This window comes from Exserohilum turcica, assembly GCF_000359705.1.
Source record: "Exserohilum turcica Et28A unplaced genomic scaffold SETTUscaffold_14, whole genome shotgun sequence".
NCBI lineage: Eukaryota > Fungi > Ascomycota > Dothideomycetes > Pleosporales > Pleosporaceae > Exserohilum > Exserohilum turcicum.
Genome location: NW_007359959.1, coordinates 980,778 through 998,440, shown reverse-complemented (window position 1 = coordinate 998,440; position 17,663 = coordinate 980,778). Strand labels below are relative to the sequence as shown.

The window sequence follows — 17,663 nt, the reverse complement described above, 5'->3', positions numbered from 1 at the left end:
TGCGCGCCCACTCTCCACTCTCCCCTCTCCACTCTCGACCCTCGGTCGCAGCCACCCTCGTACGTCAGTCAGCTGCTTCCCAGGCCGCCTGCACCTGTTGCATGCCACTAACCGTTTCCCTTGCGCAGCCTCCTTGTTACACCAGTGACCCGCAGCCTGCAGACTCGGCCGCCAGCTCGCCCCCCCCCCCCCGTCGTCTCTCCCAGTGACGTGGTCGCCAACGAAATAGTCCGCCAGCGCATCCGCTTGCCGACCGCGCAACCGATAATATGTCGGCCTCTCCCCCAAAGCAGGAGGGCGTGGAACCAGCCCAGTCGCCTGACGAAGAACAGCCCATGGACCGGAACACAGAAGAGAACACAGCCCAGATAGGTTACGAGTTCGAGGTCAAGGAGCAAGATCGATGGCTTCCAATCGCCAATGGTACGTCCACTATTTCCCATGCCCTTTTCCCCGCCCGCCGTTGATTTGCGCGCCCCCCCCCCTCGTCCTCCGCCCTGCACGTCGACGAATTGCTCAAACGGGCGGCTGTCTCTCTGGATGCCTGCCCTTCTGTCGACTCGCGCGTGCCTGCGTCGAATCGCCTAAACCTGTGCCTTGCTCCAGCCACTCAGCGCTGCCCGGTGCCTGGAAATCCGCCCACGTGCAGCGCGCGTAATGTCGTCCTCTTCTCCCCACTCGTCGACGTCCCCGCCACACTCGACGCCCAAGAGCACAAACACGCACCCCAGTACCGCTTCGGATGCTAACATACGCAACTTTGCTCCAGTCGCCCGCATCATGAAGATGGCCCTTCCCGAGAACGCCAAAATCGCAAAGGAGGCCAAGGAGTGCATGCAGGAATGCGTCAGCGAATTCATCTCCTTCATCACCAGCGAGGGTATGTTTGCTTCTTCTTCTTCTTCTTCTTCTTCCTCCTCCTAATATCTTGTTCGCTAGCAGTCACTGACCATGGATGTAGCTTCCGAAAAGTGCCAGCAGGAGAAGCGCAAGACGGTCAATGGCGAGGACATTCTCTTTGCCATGACTTCGCTCGGGTTCGAAAACTACTCGGAAGCCCTCAAGATCTACCTGTCCAGGTATCGCGAAGTAAGCTACCCCTTTTTTCCTTCTCCTCCCCCATGTTGTTCTTTTGTTGCCTCCCATCTGGCGAAAACGTTTATCTGAACTATTGGTATTGATTGGTGGTACGAGACCCTCCTCGCAAATCAGAACAAGCCACCCACTGGGCAGTTTGCAGCCGGGCCCGGCGGGCCCAACGCAGGCGGCTCAGAGAATCAACAGCATGTACTGAATGCCGAATCCGAAATGGGCGACGACACCACGGCCTTTGGATATCCAGTCCACAACGGAAACGGAGCCGAGTACTAGGCGAACTTGGCTCCGATGGTCCGACGCAACGGGGAAACGACCATCAAACAGGAGCCTCTATAGGGCAAAGAGATGACCGAGATTGGAGTGGCTTGCCAAAGTATGACGAAGAGACGGAACGAAGGAACTTTTGGCTGGGATCAGATTGTTGGAAATGCGCGTCTATGGCTCACAGTCGGGGGATTTATCTCGGGGTAATGAGGCGCAGGAACAGGATACACGTCTTTTTGACAAGATGTCGGCTTGAAGTCTTGTTTTGCGACCATGTACGGATGCTACGGGTAGGAAGGAGCACACATGAACGACGGGGATACCTTTATTCTTCTTACTTGCTGGATTACTATTGGTCTAGATTTTTTCCCCTTTGCTCACACGGGCCAAACAACATTCGTTATGTGTCTGGCAATCACACACGCTTACAAAACTGCTTTGGCAAATTTGGTGCACTTGAGCCTTGAGTGAGAGATGATTCGTGTCAAACATGCTACTGCGACGGACGACTGTACGCTGATGTTGATGCGGCTCGCCTTCTAGCCAGGAGCTCACTCAGCGGTATATCGTCTTCCTGCTCATCGTAGAACTCGACGTCCTCATCCACGCCAAAATCTTTCAGCCGCTCACCCTCCGAGTTGCGCCACGCTGCCTCGCCTTCTTGTTTACCATCGCCATACTTTTTCTTCTCGTCCTCGTCCTCTTCCTCTCCGTCGTCACTAGCACCATGGCCATACGCATATCCATCTTCATCCCGCCCTGCTTCACCACTGCGATGATATTCATCCTCGTCATCCATCACCTTTTGATACACACGTCCCGCATACGACTTCCTCCTCCTCAACTCATCCTCAAACTGCCTCGCCTTGAACGCCTTGAGCGTCTCCTCGGCATTCATGCCCGGGTCCCCAAAGCGAAACGCATCACCCTCAGGCGCCTTGATGCTCCTCCTGTACGCGCGATCCGGGTCTGGCGGCGGCCACGCGGTGCCCTCGTCCTCGAAGCCATTCGTCTCAAACGCCAGGCCACTCGCCACACTGGGCGTGGGAGCCAAAGGATTAAGCCAGGAAAGCGGGTTTGCCGAATTCATGCCCTGCACAATGTTCGCCCAGATGCCAATGTCGTATGGGAACTCCTGCTTCTTGATGCGAATCTGGTGCGCGCCGTCAGGCGAGGGCAAGTAGCCGCCGTACTGGCGGGCGCGGCGGAGCAGCGTCTTGTGGCGTTCGATTTCCCAGCCTTCGATGGTGGTGGTGTTGACGGCGAGGCACCACAGGTTGCGCAGGAACAGGATGCCCAGGATAAACAGCGTGATGCTGTTTGTGATTATTACGGCGAAGAGGTGTGCCAGTTGCAGCTTTGTGGGGCCCAGTGATGAAGGCATGTCGAAGTTGGTCCATAGGAACGCGAGGCGCGTGAATAGGAAGGATTGCAGCATCCCCAGCCCGATGCTCGTGTACATGAGAAACCGGATAAAGTGCGGGAATGTCGTGTGGCTGACGCAGTTGTTGGTCCAGGGGCAGTGGTGGTCCATTTTAGGTATGCATCTGAGGAGTGGAATTAGCTTGGTTTGGCTTGGTGGGTGGGTGGGTAAATTTGTTGCTCTTGAATGAACGAATGAAATCAGGGTTCGGATATAGGGCATATGAGATGTAAGAAGAAGAAGAGAACGTATTTGACGCCTGGCAATCCATCATGATTCCACACACACACACATACACAGACATGGTGATAGTAGGTTTGGGCAATGTGATAGTCACAACGAGATCAAAGAAGAAGAAGAAAAAAGAACCCTACCTCTTACACTCCTTACAATGATGCGCTCGAGGCGGTTTCGCCGCCTCACACCGAAAACACCATTTCCGACTCTTTCCTACCGCCGCCGCCGCTGCCGCTGCCGCCTCCTCTTCCTTCTCATCCGTCTTCGCCTCAGCAGCAGCAGCAGCACCGCCACCCAGATTCCAATTCCTGGGAATCGTGCCCGGATCGACAAATACGCTCTTGGAATACGTAATCAGAATCAGCACGAGAATCACATTCGCGGCAATGAGCTCGTTTTTGCTCAGCGGCGCGGGATCCAGGTGCAGCAGCAGGTACTGCGAGGGATAGCCCAGGAAGAAGATTAGAGCGTAGACGCAGGGCACGGCGAGTTGCGAGAACTCCATTTTTTGTATCAAGAGGGGAGGGGTAGGGGCAACACCTCGCAAAGAAGAGAAGAGAAGAGAAGAAGGGGAGGAAGGAGAAAGCAGGTGGCCAAAGGGAAACGGCCGGAAAGAAGTGTGCGTGTGTGGTTTGTTTTAGATGGGCGGGCGGGCAGTCTTACAAGGTTCCCGTGTTACAAGTGGATCGCGAAAGCACGTGATTGGCAGGTTGGTTGTTGTATGTACGTACGTAGTTGCTTCTTTCCGGCCTTCATCACAAGGCAAAAAAATCCATCCATTGTATTCCCTCCTCTTTTTTTTTACCCCGCAAATTCCCGTCCTCGCATCACCAAATCGGCCGCTCTTTTCCCCAAGATTCGTTTTCTGGGACAACCCGGGGAGGGCGTTAAGTGGATTGTCATGGTGTCTTCTACGTGGCCTTTTTTGCTTCTGATCCCAACGCTTGTCTTGATACACTTGTCTGTGGCGCCGTACACAAAAGTCGAGGAGTCGTTTAATATCCAGGCGGTGCATGATATCCTGGTGCATGGCGTGCCCACGCAGAATGTCGACCAATTTCTTACTGCAAACTACGACCATGTGTCGTTTCCGGGAAGCGTGCCGAGGACGTTTGCGGGCGCGGCGGTGCTGAGCGGGTTGAGTAGGCCGTGGGTGCCGTTTGTAAAGGATATGGCGGATATGCAGGTGCTGGGTAAGTGGCTGTAAAGGGTTTAAATCATGGTACCGGTGACTAAGTGGGAATTGCAGTTAGAGCAGTGCTTGGGCTGCTCAATGCGGCTTCACTCGTTGCGTTTGGGAGGAGTGTGCAAAAGGCTTTTGGGACTACGGCTGGCATATGGTATGCGCTGTTCCAGGCAAGCCAGTTCCATGCCATCTACTATTCTTCGAGAACACTGCCGAATATGTTTGCCTTTGTGTTTAGTAAGTCCTGATCCTTTTGTGGAAGAAGACAGCGGCTTATTGAAACAGGTAATCTGGCATTGAGAAGCCTACTTCTCGCGTACAACATGCCCAGTGCCTCGTCAAATAGTGCGGGAAACTACCGGCTGGCTTTGTACTTGCTTACGATTGCTGGGGTCGTGTTCCGCTCTGAACTAGCTATCCTCGTTGGGACAATCACCCTCTATGTATTTCTCACCCGCCAAGTATCCATCACCAGCGTCATCATCCCCGCCGGCATCGGGGGCCTCATCGTCGGTCTTCTTTGCACGGTACCTCTGGACTCTTTCTTCTGGCAATCTTCCCTACTGTGGCCCGAGTGGACGGGTTTCTACTACAACACCATCCTAGGAAATTCCGCTAATTGGGGTGTCTCGCCATGGTATTACTACTTTGCAAATGCACTCCCGCGTCTCATGCTGAACCCTATAACTTATTTGGTCTGTATACCCCTTGCCATGCTAAACCCAGCAAGCCGCAGACGAAGCTGCGATTTACTCGTCCCTCTCCTGAGCTTTGTGGCGATATACAGCTTCCTTCCACACAAAGAATGGCGCTTCATTCTCTACGTCATTCCAGGCTTGACAGCAGTAGCCGCAGATGGAGCAGCCTGGATCTGGACACGAAAGTCAAAGTCTATCGTGTATGCTACGCTGAGTCTGGCTCTGGTAGGATCAGTCTTACTCTCATTCGTCGCATCCACATCCATCCTGGGTATTTCCAGCCTCAACTACCCCGGAGGAGAAGCACTCCACGCTCTACACAAAGAGATCAAGCACCCCCAAAACCAACGCTTTGGCGTATACTTTGACAACCTTGCGTGTCAGACAGGCGTTACTCGTTTTCTCGAGGACCACAGAGGCCCGCAGACGGTGCTTGATGTTCTCGAAAAACAAAAAACGCTACAAAGCAGGGCATGGACCTACGATAAGACCGAGGACCCCAGTGCGCTCCTAGATCCAATGTTCTGGACCAAGTTTGATTATGTTCTCGCCGAGAAACCGGAGAAGGTCATTGGAAGCTGGGCTATCGTACATGTTGTGTACGGGTTCGGTGGGATCAAACTTTTGAAGCCAGGAGAGGAAAGCGGCTCACCCGTCGAGCCTCTGTATGAATCAGTCGATAACAAAGCTGATGTGCGAGAGGACTGGACTGCTAAGGTTGCAAAGACATGGCATGCATTGGAAGAGCGACTGAGGAACAGCTTGTTGAGGGGCTATTGGGCAGAGATACGCATGGAGCCAAAGCTCCGTATCTTGCGGAATCAGGCCAAGTAGATGTAGTGTATCTAAGCTAATCTCGATTATTCTGTATGATTCTCATATCACAAACATGGGGCGAAGGGGTCGAGGACGTCCAGAGACCCTTGCTCAACGTACCCCGCCACGCTTGCTCTGCCCCACCAAGCTCTCTCTTTCGCGTCCACCCTGAGACTCTACAACCAACCAAACCGACAATTTGATTATCGATATATTCAAAATGTCGGAAGAGACGGTGCCCAAACACGTCATCTACTGCGGAGGTACGCACACGCTGTTACGGGTAGTTCCCTCGATCATTCGTTAACAAGAAGCAGTCTGCAGTCTGCCACCTGAAGTAGGTACGACACTGGGACGCGTTAATACTGAGCTGGGTAGTAACAAATGTCCTCTAGTATTGCGAGTTTGGCGGCACAACCAAGAAGTGTGAAGAATGGCTCGCGGGAGCGCATCCAGACCTTCATGCCAAGTTATACTCGGCAGGTAAGTACTGCGCAGCCTCCAAGTGCGCAATCCCATGTGTTACGAGCGGCTAGCTAAAAGCCCCCTAGAAGCGCTACAGCAGAACATGGCCTCGCTCTCTGTCGACGCCCAAAAACGCGCTGAAAAGGACGCACAGAAGAAAGCCGCTAAAGCAGCGACCGCAGAAGCACGAGCAGCCGAGACACGCGCATCCTCCAAGATCCTCATCAAGCGCATCGAGCGTAACAAGCGAAAATACGTGACCGCAGTGCAAGGCCTTGAAGCATTTGGTCTCGACATTAAGAAGGTGGCCAAGGACTTTGGCAAGAAGTTCGCAACAGGCTCAAGTGTGACCAAGATTCCGGGCGGTGGCGAGGAAATCACAGTCCAGGGAGATTTGAGCGAGGACATATTGGAGTTCCTTGTCGAGAAGTATGATGAGGTGCCGGAAGACAATGTGGAGTTGATTGAGGATAAGAAGAAGAAGAAGGCCGAGGGAGGTTGAGCACCTTGTATAAACACATACCACGTGCAGATGCGGAGAGATGCAGCGCCGAGTCATTGGAATGGCGTACGATACATGCGGTTCAGCATGAGCATTGGAGTTGGTTGGTGAGGAGTAGGCAATGGAGGCCCGCACAGTATGAAAGGCATAGGCCCCATGGGCCACAGACAGAATCAGTCTTTAGGTGCTGTACTAGAAGTCAATCACAGGCTTTCATTCACTCCTGACGCGCCCCTGTTGCTTGAACAAAGTTTTTCTGCGCAAGATGATCACCTCAGCTGCATGTATACTTGGTAAAAAAAAATGTTTTCAATCTGTCTGGCACATGTGTGTTTGTGACGCCCATGAGCACGTGCCCATTGGATGGTGAGTGGTATGTGGAGATATCGGAGGTGATGCGGTGTCACGTGCGCTAGCTAGCTGCAGCCTTGTCGGAGCTCCAACAGTGAACTTTTCGAGATCCCGCCGCCGCTCACATCCAACCACCTCTAGGGCGCGTCCACAGCCCGACCTCACTCAATCGGACAGCCCTTTCCTTTTCTTTGCTTCTCTCAAGACGAAGACTCGTTCTCTCGTCGTGTATAATATTATACCTCGCGCGTCGACAGCTCGAGAAGGCGGAACAAAAAGCGCAAGCCGCGCAACACTACGATACCCACCGCCACCATGTCGAAAGATCAAAACAATCTCGCGCAGTTTAAATATGCGGCCATGTCCAATTTGGTCCTGCAGGCGGACAGACGCTTTACGTCGCGCCGACCGGACGAGCACACTGGTGACCCCGAGTCGCTTGCAGGCCGAATCAACATTCGCGACATGGGTGCGCGTACTGCGCGCGACAGCGCAAACGCACAATCTAAGAAGCTCAAGGGTCCTGGCGTTGAGCGAGGCAACCTGGGTGAAGGTGGCGACGTCCTAGAAAGAGAGCAGCGCAAGAGGAAAAGGGACGATGGCACAAGCGCCTTTGGGGCTACCTCTGCCACCGACTTGAACATCGAAGGCCTCACATACAAGCCGCGCACACCTGCCACACGCCAGACCTTTGAGCTCATTACAACCATTGTGAGCAGAGCTCTTGGCGATGTCGACCCTGCGACCACGCGAAGTGCAGCCGACCAGGTCCTGGAATATCTCAAGGATGACAGCATGAAGGACTTTGACAAGAAGAAGGAGGTGGATGATCTTTTGGGTACCTCCATGGGCGCAAAGGAGTTTAACGAGCTTGTGAACCTCGGCAAGAAGATTACCGACTACGACGCGCAGGATGACGAGGAAGGAGGCGACGAGGAGATGGCCGATGGCGATGGTGCGGATACGGGCGACAACCAAGGTGTTGCTGTCGTATTCGACGACGAAGAGGAGGACGAAGACGGCCCGCAAACTTTCGAAGTGCGAGACGCCGACAGCTCAGATGAAGAGGATGAAGCAGAGGCGCCGGTAGAACAAATCGGAGGCGACGACGACGCAAAGGCCGCAGGCTTTGCCGACACCGAGGAGACGATAATACAGGGCGATGCGGCCATTTCTGATCGCAAGAACGGCGCAGACCAGCTCATTCCCGCACACGAGATCGATGCATACTGGTTACAACGGCAGATTGGACAGATCTACGAAGATGCGCACACACAGCAAGAGAAGACACAGCAAGCGCTCAAGTTCCTTGCGGGAGTCTCGGAAGACGGCGAAGAGAAGGAGCTACGTGAGATTGAGAACGACCTCATGGATCTCTTTGACTACGAACATCACGAACTGGTCGCCAAACTCGTACTCAACCGCGACAGAGTTGTCTGGGTCACAAGGTGGCGCCGCGCCGCGGAAGACAATGACGAACGAACGGCCGTTGAGCGGGAGATGAAGGCTGCCGGTCAGCAACAAATCCTGCAAGAGCTGCGCGCACGAGAGACGGGCATCAAGGCAGAGGACGGAGCCGGTACTGGAAAGATGAAGTTCAACCTCAAAGACATCAGTCTTCCTGAGCCGTCAAACGACGTGGAAATGGCCGACGCTAAACCAGAGGGCATTGTTGGCGGCCTGCAGCCGTCAAGTCGACTTGTCAACCTGGAAAACATTGTGTTTGACCAAGGTAACCATCTCATGACGAATGCCAGTGTCAAGCTGCCTCAAGGGTCAACAAGACGCCAGTTCAAGGGCTACGAAGAGATCCATGTGCCCGCACCGAAAGCCAAGCGCGATCCCAACGAACCGCCACTGATGCCTACGTCTGAACTACCTGAGTGGGCGCGAGCGGGTTTTGGTAGCTCAAAGTCACTTAACCGTATCCAGACCAAGTGTTTCCCGACCGCCTTCAACGACGACGGCAACATGCTGATTTGCGCCCCCACTGGTTCTGGAAAAACCAACGTCGCTATGCTGACCATGCTACGAGAGATTGGCAAGCACCGCAACCCGCAGACGGGAGAAATTGCCCTGGATGACTTCAAGATCATTTACATTGCTCCGCTCAAGGCTCTGGTTGCGGAACAGGTCGGTAACTTTGGCAAGCGTCTTGAGCCCTATGGTATCAAGGTCTCTGAGCTTACTGGTGACCGCCAACTTACCAAGCAGCAAATCGCCGAGACCCAGATCATTGTCACGACTCCTGAGAAGTACGATGTCATTACCCGTAAGGCTACCGATACAAGCTACATCAACCTTGTCCGCCTCATCTGTATTGATGAAATCCATCTTCTCCACGACGACCGTGGTCCAGTTATTGAGAGCATTGTCAGCAGAACCCTTCGACGTAGCGAGCAGACTGGTGATCATGTGCGCATTGTAGGTTTGAGTGCTACTCTTCCCAACTACCGCGATGTTGCCAGCTTCCTCCGTATAGATCCAGAAAAGGGACTGTTCCATTTCGATGGCACCTTCCGACCCTGTCCCCTGAAGCAGGAGTTCATTGGTGTTACAGACAAAAAGGCCATCAAGCAGCTGAAAACCATGAACGACGTTTGCTATACCAAGGTCCTGGAGCAGGTTGGCGAGCACCGCAACCAGATGCTGATCTTCGTACATTCCCGAAAAGAGACTGCAAAGACTGCCAAGTACATTCGTGACAAGGCTCTTGAGCAAGAGACTATAGGCAAGATTCTTCGATCAGACGCTGCTAGTCGAGAAATTCTAAGAGAAGAGTCCGAGTCGGTACAGAACACCGATTTGAAGGATGTCATGCCCTACGGATTCGGTATCCATCACGCTGGTATGTCACGAGCAGACCGTAGTACTGTAGAAGATCTGTTCGCCGATGGCTCAATCCAAGTGCTGGTGTGCACAGCTACTTTGGCTTGGGGTGTCAACTTGCCTGCGCATACAGTCATCATCAAGGGAACCCAAATCTACTCTCCAGAGAAGGGTAGCTGGGTTGAGCTGAGTCCACAGGATGTTCTGCAAATGCTCGGTCGTGCTGGTCGACCCCAGTATGATACTTATGGAGAGGGTATCATCATCACTACACAGTCAGAGATACAATACTACCTCTCACTACTCAACCAGCAGTTGCCTATCGAGTCGCAATTCATCAGCAAACTCGCAGACAACCTCAACGCCGAGATTGTTCTAGGCAATGTCCGGAACAGAGACGAGGCAGTGGACTGGCTTGGTTACACATATCTCTTCGTTCGAATGCTTCGATCCCCAGCTCTGTATCGGGTAGGTCCAGAGTATGAGAATGATACAGTCTTGGAGCAAAGACGTGTAGACCTTGTCCACGCAGCTGCACATGTGCTTGAGAAGTGCAGCCTTATCAAGTATGACAGGAAGACTGGAGCGCTCAACCCTACCGAACTCGGAAGAATCGCCTCCCATTACTACATTACCCACAACTCGATGGCGACCTACAACATGCACATCCAGCCTGGCATCAGCGCCATTGAGCTTTTCCGAGTGTTCGCTCTCAGTGAGGAATTCAAGTACATTCCTGTCCGTCAAGATGAGAAGTTGGAGCTTGCAAAACTACTTGGAAAGGTTCCAATTCCTGTCAAGGAGGGTGTTGAGGAGGCTCAGGCCAAGATCAATGTTCTCCTCCAAGCTTACATTTCTCGCCTCAAGCTTGAGGGTTTGGCACTGATGGCAGATTTGGTTTACGTCACGCAATCTGCGGGACGTATTCTGCGTGCAGTCTTTGAGATTTGTCTCAAGAAGGGCTGGTCGCAAGTTGCAAGGCTGGCTCTCGACATGTGCAAGATGGCGGAGAAGCGCATGTGGCCTACCATGACGCCTCTGCGACAGTTTCCCACTTGTCCCAGGGATATTGTGCAAAAGGCAGAACGTATCGATGTCAACTGGTCGAGCTACTTTGGCCTGGACCCACCCAGCATGGGTGAGCTACTCGGTATGCCCAAGGCTGGCAGGCTCGTCTGCAACCTTGTTGAGAAGTTCCCGCGACTCCAGATTGAAGCAACACCACGCCCGGTGACCAGGTCGTTACTCCGCCTGGAGCTTACCATTCGACCCGATTTTGTGTGGGATGCTGAGCTTCACGGAGCATCTGAAGCCTTCTGGATTCTCGTGGAGGACTGTGATGGTGAACAGGTTTTGTTCCACGACACCTTCATCCTCCGTCGTGATTATGCTGATGGCGATGCCAATGAACATTTGCTCGAGGTCACTGTACCCATTGATGAGCCCATGCCGCCCAACTACTTCGTCACAGTCCTCTCCGATCGGTGGATGGCGTCTGAGACTAAGCTTGCTGTCTCTTTCCAGAAGCTTATCCTGCCAGCCAAGTTTCCTGCTCATACGCCCGTCCTGGACCTGCAGCCTCTGCCTGTTTCTGCTCTGAAGAGGAAGGAATATATGGGCTTGTATGAGAGTATTGGTCGCTTCAACAAGGTCCAGACGCAAACTTTCAACACCTTGTATACCACGGACGACAACGCGCACATTGGTGCATCTGCAGGCATCGGTAAAACCATCTGTGCTGAATTTGCCATATTGCGGCATTGGGGTACTGGCAACGAAGGCCGCATAGTTTACCTTGCACCTTTCCAGGAGCTTGTCGAAACACAGTACAAGAACTGGAATGAGCGACTTTCAGGTCTCTCTGGAGGCAAGGACATTGTCAAACTCACTGGTGAAACTACGGCTGATCTCCGACTACTTGAGAAGGGTGACCTTGTTTTGGCTACACCTTCTCAGTGGGACTCTCTTTCTCGCCAATGGCAGCGCCGAAAGAATGTTCAGTCTGTGTCTCTCCTGATTGCTGACGATTTGCACATGCTCGGCGGATCTAACGGCCATGTCTACGAAATTGTCGTCTCACGTATGCAGGCCATGGCAACTCAGCTTGAGTCGAAGCTGCGTATCGTTGGACTGAGTGTCTCATTGTCAAATGCGCGAGACCTTGGTGAGTGGATAGGCGCGAACAAGCACACCATCTACAATTTCAGCCCGGCTATTCGAGCTGTACCGCTCGAGCTCAAGATCCAGTCGTTCACCATCCCCCACTTCCCATCCCTGATGATGGCCATGGCGAGACCGACATACCTCGCTATCACGCAGATGTCTCCCGATAAACCAGCTATGATCTTCGTTCCGAACAGGAAGCAGGCTCGTAGCTCCGCTGTCGACCTCTTCAACGCCTGCATTGCAGACGACGATGAGGACCGCTTCCTCAATGTTGAGTTGTCGGAAATCCAACCCATCCTCGAAAAGATCAACGAGCAAGCTCTCGCTACTTCCCTGTCTCACGGTATCGGTTACTTCCATGAGGCTTTGAACTCGTTTGATAAGCGGGCTGTTCAGCACCTTTTCAAGGTTGGCGCTATCCAGGTCATGATTGTTTCACGAGACTCTTGCTGGGAGATTGACAGCAGTGCTCATCTTGTTGTCGTCCAAGGCACCCAGTTCTACGAGGGACGTGAACACCGATATGTTGACTATCCCATCAGCGACATTCTGCAGATGTTCGGCAAGTCTGGCAGGGTTGGACTGGATAAGTCGGCCAAGGGTGTGCTCATGCTGCCTGCGGTGAAGCGCGAATACTACAAGAAATTCCTGAACGAGGCGTTGCCAATCGAGAGCTACCTCCCCGACTACCTCCACGATGCGTTCGTTGCCGAGATCAGCGCGAAGACGATTGAGTCCACACAGGAAGCCGTTGACTGGTCGACATACACGTACTTCTACCGCCGCCTACTCGCCAACCCAAGCTACTACAACCTGCACGACACTTCTCATGAAGGACTCAGTGCACACTTGTCCGACATGGTTGAGCAGACCTTGAAGGAGTTGACGGATGCCAATCTCATCGAGCATGACGAAGATGAGGATAGTATCACGCCACTCAACCCATGCATGATTGCGGCATACTACAACATCTCTTTCATCACCATGCAGACGCTCATGATGTCGCTTAATGGCAGGACAAGCTTGAAGGGTGTGCTAGAGATCATTACAGCCGCCACAGAGTTTGAGGACATGCAGATTCGGCGACACGAAGACCACATTCTCCAGCGTATTTACGACCGCGTTCCGTTCAAGATGCAAGAGCCAAACTTTGAGACGCCTCACTTCAAGGCTTTCGTCCTTCTCCAGGCGCACTTTTCACGCATGCAGCTGCCCATTGACCTGGCCAAGGATCAAGAGACTGTCCTGCGAAAAGTTCTCAACATCCTCAGTGCCAGTGTCGATGTCCTCTCGTCAGAAGCCCATCTCAACGCCATGTCTGCCATGGAGTTATCCCAAATGGTCGTCCAAGCAATGTGGCAGAAGGACTCTCCACTCAAGCAGATCCCGCACTTCGATACCGATACTATCAAGGTTGCGCAGAAGTTTGGCATCAACGATGTCGACGACTTCATCAATGCCATGGACGAGGATGAGAACCCAGACTACAAGAAGCTCATCGCCGCGCTCAACGTCGACCAGCGCCAGCTTGCCGACATTGCGAACTTTACAAACAACTTTTACCCCAACGTCGAGCTCGAGCACGAACTTGTCGATCCCGAGGATATTGCATCCAACTCGCCTGCTCAGCTCAAGGTCCGCGTCACTCGCAACCTGGAAGAGGACGAGGAGCCCAAGACGGAGGTGCACGCACCATTCTACCCTGCCGATAAGACAGAGAGCTGGTGGCTGGTTCTTGGAGATCAGAAGGACCACACGCTGCTTGCTATCAAGAAGGTGCCTATTCTACGGAAGCTGGAGACGGTGCTTGAGTTCACCCTCGAGAAGCCTGGTAGTCATGAGTTGACGCTCTACCTGGTCAGCGACAGCTATCTTGGTGTGGACCAGGCGCCTACGTTCCAGCTCGAGGCTGCAGAGGGCATGGAGGAGGACAGTGAGGAGGAAGAGGAAGAGTAGTGTTGTGTTAGTATAGGGAGAAGTCAATGGTTTGGATAATTTATGATACCTTGTCCTTTCATCATCATCAGCAGCAGCAGCAACAGAAAATTAGGGCTGGCGTGAACGGGGCGTTGGAAATTGAATTGCATGTATAGTAATTTACTTTGCACATGATGATTGGCTACCGGGCCGCGATTAGTATGTACTCTGAGCGAATTTGGATTGTAACAGCGTAGGAAGAACAGATGGTGCCAGGATGCTATCGACGTGCTTCGCAATGCTTGCTACATATATTTCTCTGACGCATTCAGTGGCAATGTCACATACGGAAACATGGCGATCTGTATTCCAGATGGTGTGATATGTACTGATGAAATTGCCAAAGCAACTCTTCCCCAGTAACAGCCTCAGAAACAAATGTAAAAGTCTTGGATCATTACGCGTCCACAGATGTTTGGTTAAAGTTAAAGTGCGATCGGACCGACAACATCCCAGTACAAGCATGCATACTTACGCAGGTCCAGCACGATACGCGAAAGTATATGCAGCTCCCTTTGCAAGCAGGCTTAGTACAAGTTGCGGTGGATTGGTGGGGGGAAAAAAATCCGAGCGAAGCAAAGGCATGACAATTCGCTCGTTGATCCCGGGTTATTGTATGTTTGTACCTGCAAGTGTCGGCATCGAGCGAGTCGATGACAGAGGAATGAGGAGGGGGGTGATGGACGGCAGGGGGCCTAAAATAGAGCCCTGCACCTAGCATGCCTTTTGTCTAGATCGAGTGGGCCGATCGTCTTGCACGCTATCATGGTTGGGTTGCTCTTCAGAAGACCTTCTTGGCCTTTGCCTTCTATCTTGAGGCTAGTGAGATTTCATACTGTACCGTGGGTTTGGTCAATCTGTTTCGCCTTTATGACCTTTGAGCTTCAGAGGGGATCTTGCGTGTGTATGCGTGTGCGCTGTCAAGATGAAGGGTACCATAATTTGGGTTCGGGGATTTGCTTTTTGCAAAGCTGGGGGAATCGTCTCATACTAGAGGCTGTTACTGCCACCCTGGCCGTATATGGTATCATTCACCGGCACCGGTGACTGGGGCAGCGATCTTTTTCTTGGGGGATTCAGCTAGTGCGGGGGACTCAGGCGCCCTTTCACCGGCGTGAGAAGGGGGACCAAGGTGGGCTTGCATGAGCGCCACGCAGGATGATAACAAGCGCTATCGTGATGCTGACCCTGAATCGCCATAGCTGTAGCTGTAGCTGGACCACTCTTGTAACATCTGTATCCCTACACTTTTCACTGTCTGAAGAGATTCCATCTCACTCTGAAAGAACATGGTACCCTCGATCATCACAAGCTCACCAGCATTGGACGACACGTCCACCCATCCACGTCGAGGTGAGATATGCCGCATGGCCCAGCGAGGCCTCCAACGCCTCACAATCACACACTGCTTACAATGAACAGTCTGGACCACCCTTCTCACCAACACGGCCTACCTACCAGGTCTCTTGACCCTTGACTACTCGCTGAAGCGATCTAACTCCCTCTACCCACTACTCGTATTGTACACGGATGAGCTGCCAGCCGAAGCCCACCAGGCTCTCGACTGCCGTGGGATCCGCAAGAAGCACGTTCCGTACTTGCTACCTACCGCCGGCAATGACTACAGCAATGATCCGCGGTTCTACGACTGCTGGACCAAAATGGTTCCGTTTGGCCTGACAGAGTTCGAGCGCATCGTTCAGCTCGATAGCGACATGCTTGTCCTGCGCAACATGGACGAGCTGATGACCCTTGAGCTTGATTCCCCAGAGCTAGAGGGCAAAGGAAACAGGGTCTTTGCTGCATCCCATGCCTGTGTTTGCAATCCGCTGAAAAGATCACATTATCCCAGTGACTGGTAAGTCCTCTGTTTCCTTGCTCCCTTTCTACACACCAATCCTTTGAACTTCACACATTGTTCTACCCAGATACCCGATCTTAAAAACGCAATAAACAGGGTCCCTGAAAACTGCGCTTACACACATCAACACGGCTCACCGGACGAGGCGCAGAAAACTGGCGCCCCGTGTACCACCGGTCTGCAGTACATGAATGGAGGCCTCCAAGTCGTCAATCCCTGCAAAGCCGTGTACGACCGCATCCTGAATACCCTCCGGAAACCGGAAACCGCAAATTATGCTTTTGCGGATCAGTCGCTGCTGTCGGACCTCTTCTGCGGCCGCTGGGTTGCGCTGCCATATGTGTACAATGCGCTCAAGACGCTGCGGTGGCAGGGCGTGCACGACTGTGTCTGGAGGGATGACCAGGTCAAGAATATCCATTATATTCTCGCGCCCAAGCCGTGGGAAAACAAACAGCTTCATAATGACGCCGATCTTGTCACGCATAAATGGTTCTGGGATATCAATGATGAACGGCGGATGAAGGAGAAGGAGACTGGTATTGAAGATTCTTTCTAGTCGTGGGATGTGTACACTATTTTCTGCAGAATCTTGACTTGATGACCTTTTCATTTTTATTTTCTTCCCTTTCTCGTCTTTCTTACCCTGGAAATTTGCACAATCATGTATGTGCTCTTCGCTGCCATTTTTCACACAGAGTACATACATACATTATTACACTGTTTTTGGACTTTGCCTATCTATCATGCTTATCAGTCACAGTGAAATTTTCCCGTGTTCGTATGTATCGTGAAAAGACTACCGAGCTATAGAGTTATTTGTTCCATGAGTGATTTCGACGTGCCGACGCAGCGGCTTTCACAACGTAGTAGAGTAGAGCTATAGATGCAATTTGCAGTGTCTTTCACGCGGTCTGTAGGCAACCCAGCTATGACACAGTCATCTTCTCCTCCATCAATGGGCCCTCTCGGCTTATGAGAATTCTGAGCACAACAAACAAGACACAACTAGACCTAAGTATGAGAGGGATTTTCAGTTTAGTAAACACGGTGAATATATGCGGTATTTTGAAATTCAGTCACCTTTGCAAACCAGTTCGGGTGACGCTTGGAGCATGGACTCTTTTAGATCAAACCCAAAACACTGGATATTTTGATGGATAGATAGCCTTGATACAGTCAGACTGACGTCTTTCTTCAGGCCTAGAAATGGTTGAGCTCTTCGCCTGTATTGCAAAAGAAAGTGCAAAAAGGAAACTGCAAAGTCAACAGATTGAACTGACCAGTGGTTGCCAGAAAACAAAAAACATTGCCCGAGAACCGAAGTTCTCCGCCAAGTCGAGTGGACGGGTGGATGATCGAAATCCAGACCTCCCGCAAGCTTGCAAAGAACATGCAAAGCGGGCGCTCTACCACTGAGCTACACGCCCTGTGATGGGTGTTTACGGGCTTATGATAAATATAAAGGGAGTGCAATGTGGATTGATGGAGCGGAGATGGGCCGACGGGTCTCGAGACCGCTGAATTACGCGCCCGGCGCTCTCTGTGGATCTTGTAAAGGGTCTTACGTAATATGGAGGCAGTTTTCGATTAGAGTGGATGTATCAGCAGCGCAGTATCCAGAGCCATGGGCGGGGGCAAAGGTCGCAAGTATGTGTGCGGGGCCAGGGCAGCGTTGGAGCTACTAAAAGCGTGACATGGGCTACGAGGGCTCTCAGCCACACCCTTGGCGCAGCCGGACGAACCACGTCGTCAGCTTCTCAGAACACCATTGCGCCTTCTCGCAGCAA

At 52.5% G+C, this 17,663-nt stretch overlaps 6 protein-coding genes across 6 annotated transcripts; 5 read left to right on the top strand and 1 right to left on the bottom strand.

The window, feature by feature from the left end:
• Window positions 1-205: 205 nt before the first annotated feature.
• Window positions 206-1,371, top strand: SETTUDRAFT_183753 (uncharacterized protein; the record flags this gene model as incomplete). The annotated part of the gene is made up of 4 exons (XM_008025425.1): window positions 206-423; window positions 770-880; window positions 962-1,089; window positions 1,213-1,371. Exons 1-4 carry the CDS (start codon window positions 270-272, stop codon window positions 1,369-1,371), a joined length of 552 nt encoding a protein of 183 aa, XP_008023616.1. The 5' UTR covers window positions 206-269.
• A 484-nt stretch (window positions 1,372-1,855) lies between these two features.
• SETTUDRAFT_46547 (uncharacterized protein) lies at window positions 1,856-3,527 on the bottom strand (the record flags this gene model as incomplete). The annotated part of the gene is made up of 2 exons (XM_008025174.1): window positions 1,856-2,909; window positions 3,211-3,527. 2 exons carry the CDS (start codon window positions 3,525-3,527, stop codon window positions 1,856-1,858), a joined length of 1,371 nt encoding a protein of 456 aa, XP_008023365.1.
• An 899-nt stretch (window positions 3,528-4,426) lies between these two features.
• SETTUDRAFT_106341 (glycosyltransferase family 22 protein) lies at window positions 4,427-5,740 on the top strand (the record flags this gene model as incomplete). The annotated part of the gene is made up of 2 exons (XM_008025424.1): window positions 4,427-4,445; window positions 4,494-5,740. The coding sequence occupies 2 exons, from the start codon at window positions 4,427-4,429 to the stop codon at window positions 5,738-5,740; spliced, it is 1,266 nt and encodes a 421-aa protein (XP_008023615.1).
• A 184-nt stretch (window positions 5,741-5,924) lies between these two features.
• SETTUDRAFT_168196 (uncharacterized protein) lies at window positions 5,925-6,902 on the top strand. The gene is made up of 4 exons (XM_008025423.1): window positions 5,925-5,985; window positions 6,040-6,059; window positions 6,118-6,205; window positions 6,274-6,902. The coding sequence occupies exons 1-4, from the start codon at window positions 5,943-5,945 to the stop codon at window positions 6,687-6,689; spliced, it is 567 nt and encodes a 188-aa protein (XP_008023614.1). The 5' UTR covers window positions 5,925-5,942; the 3' UTR covers window positions 6,690-6,902.
• Window positions 6,903-7,255: 353 nt separating this feature from the next.
• SETTUDRAFT_148627 (uncharacterized protein) lies at window positions 7,256-14,224 on the top strand. The gene has a single exon (XM_008025422.1). The coding sequence runs from the start codon at window positions 7,356-7,358 to the stop codon at window positions 13,989-13,991; it is 6,636 nt and encodes a 2,211-aa protein (XP_008023613.1). The 5' UTR covers window positions 7,256-7,355; the 3' UTR covers window positions 13,992-14,224.
• A 1,077-nt stretch (window positions 14,225-15,301) lies between these two features.
• SETTUDRAFT_183748 (glycosyltransferase family 8 protein) lies at window positions 15,302-16,432 on the top strand (the record flags this gene model as incomplete). The annotated part of the gene is made up of 3 exons (XM_008025421.1): window positions 15,302-15,365; window positions 15,435-15,870; window positions 15,970-16,432. 3 exons carry the CDS (start codon window positions 15,302-15,304, stop codon window positions 16,430-16,432), a joined length of 963 nt encoding a protein of 320 aa, XP_008023612.1.
• Between the last annotated feature and the right edge of the window lie 1,231 nt (window positions 16,433-17,663).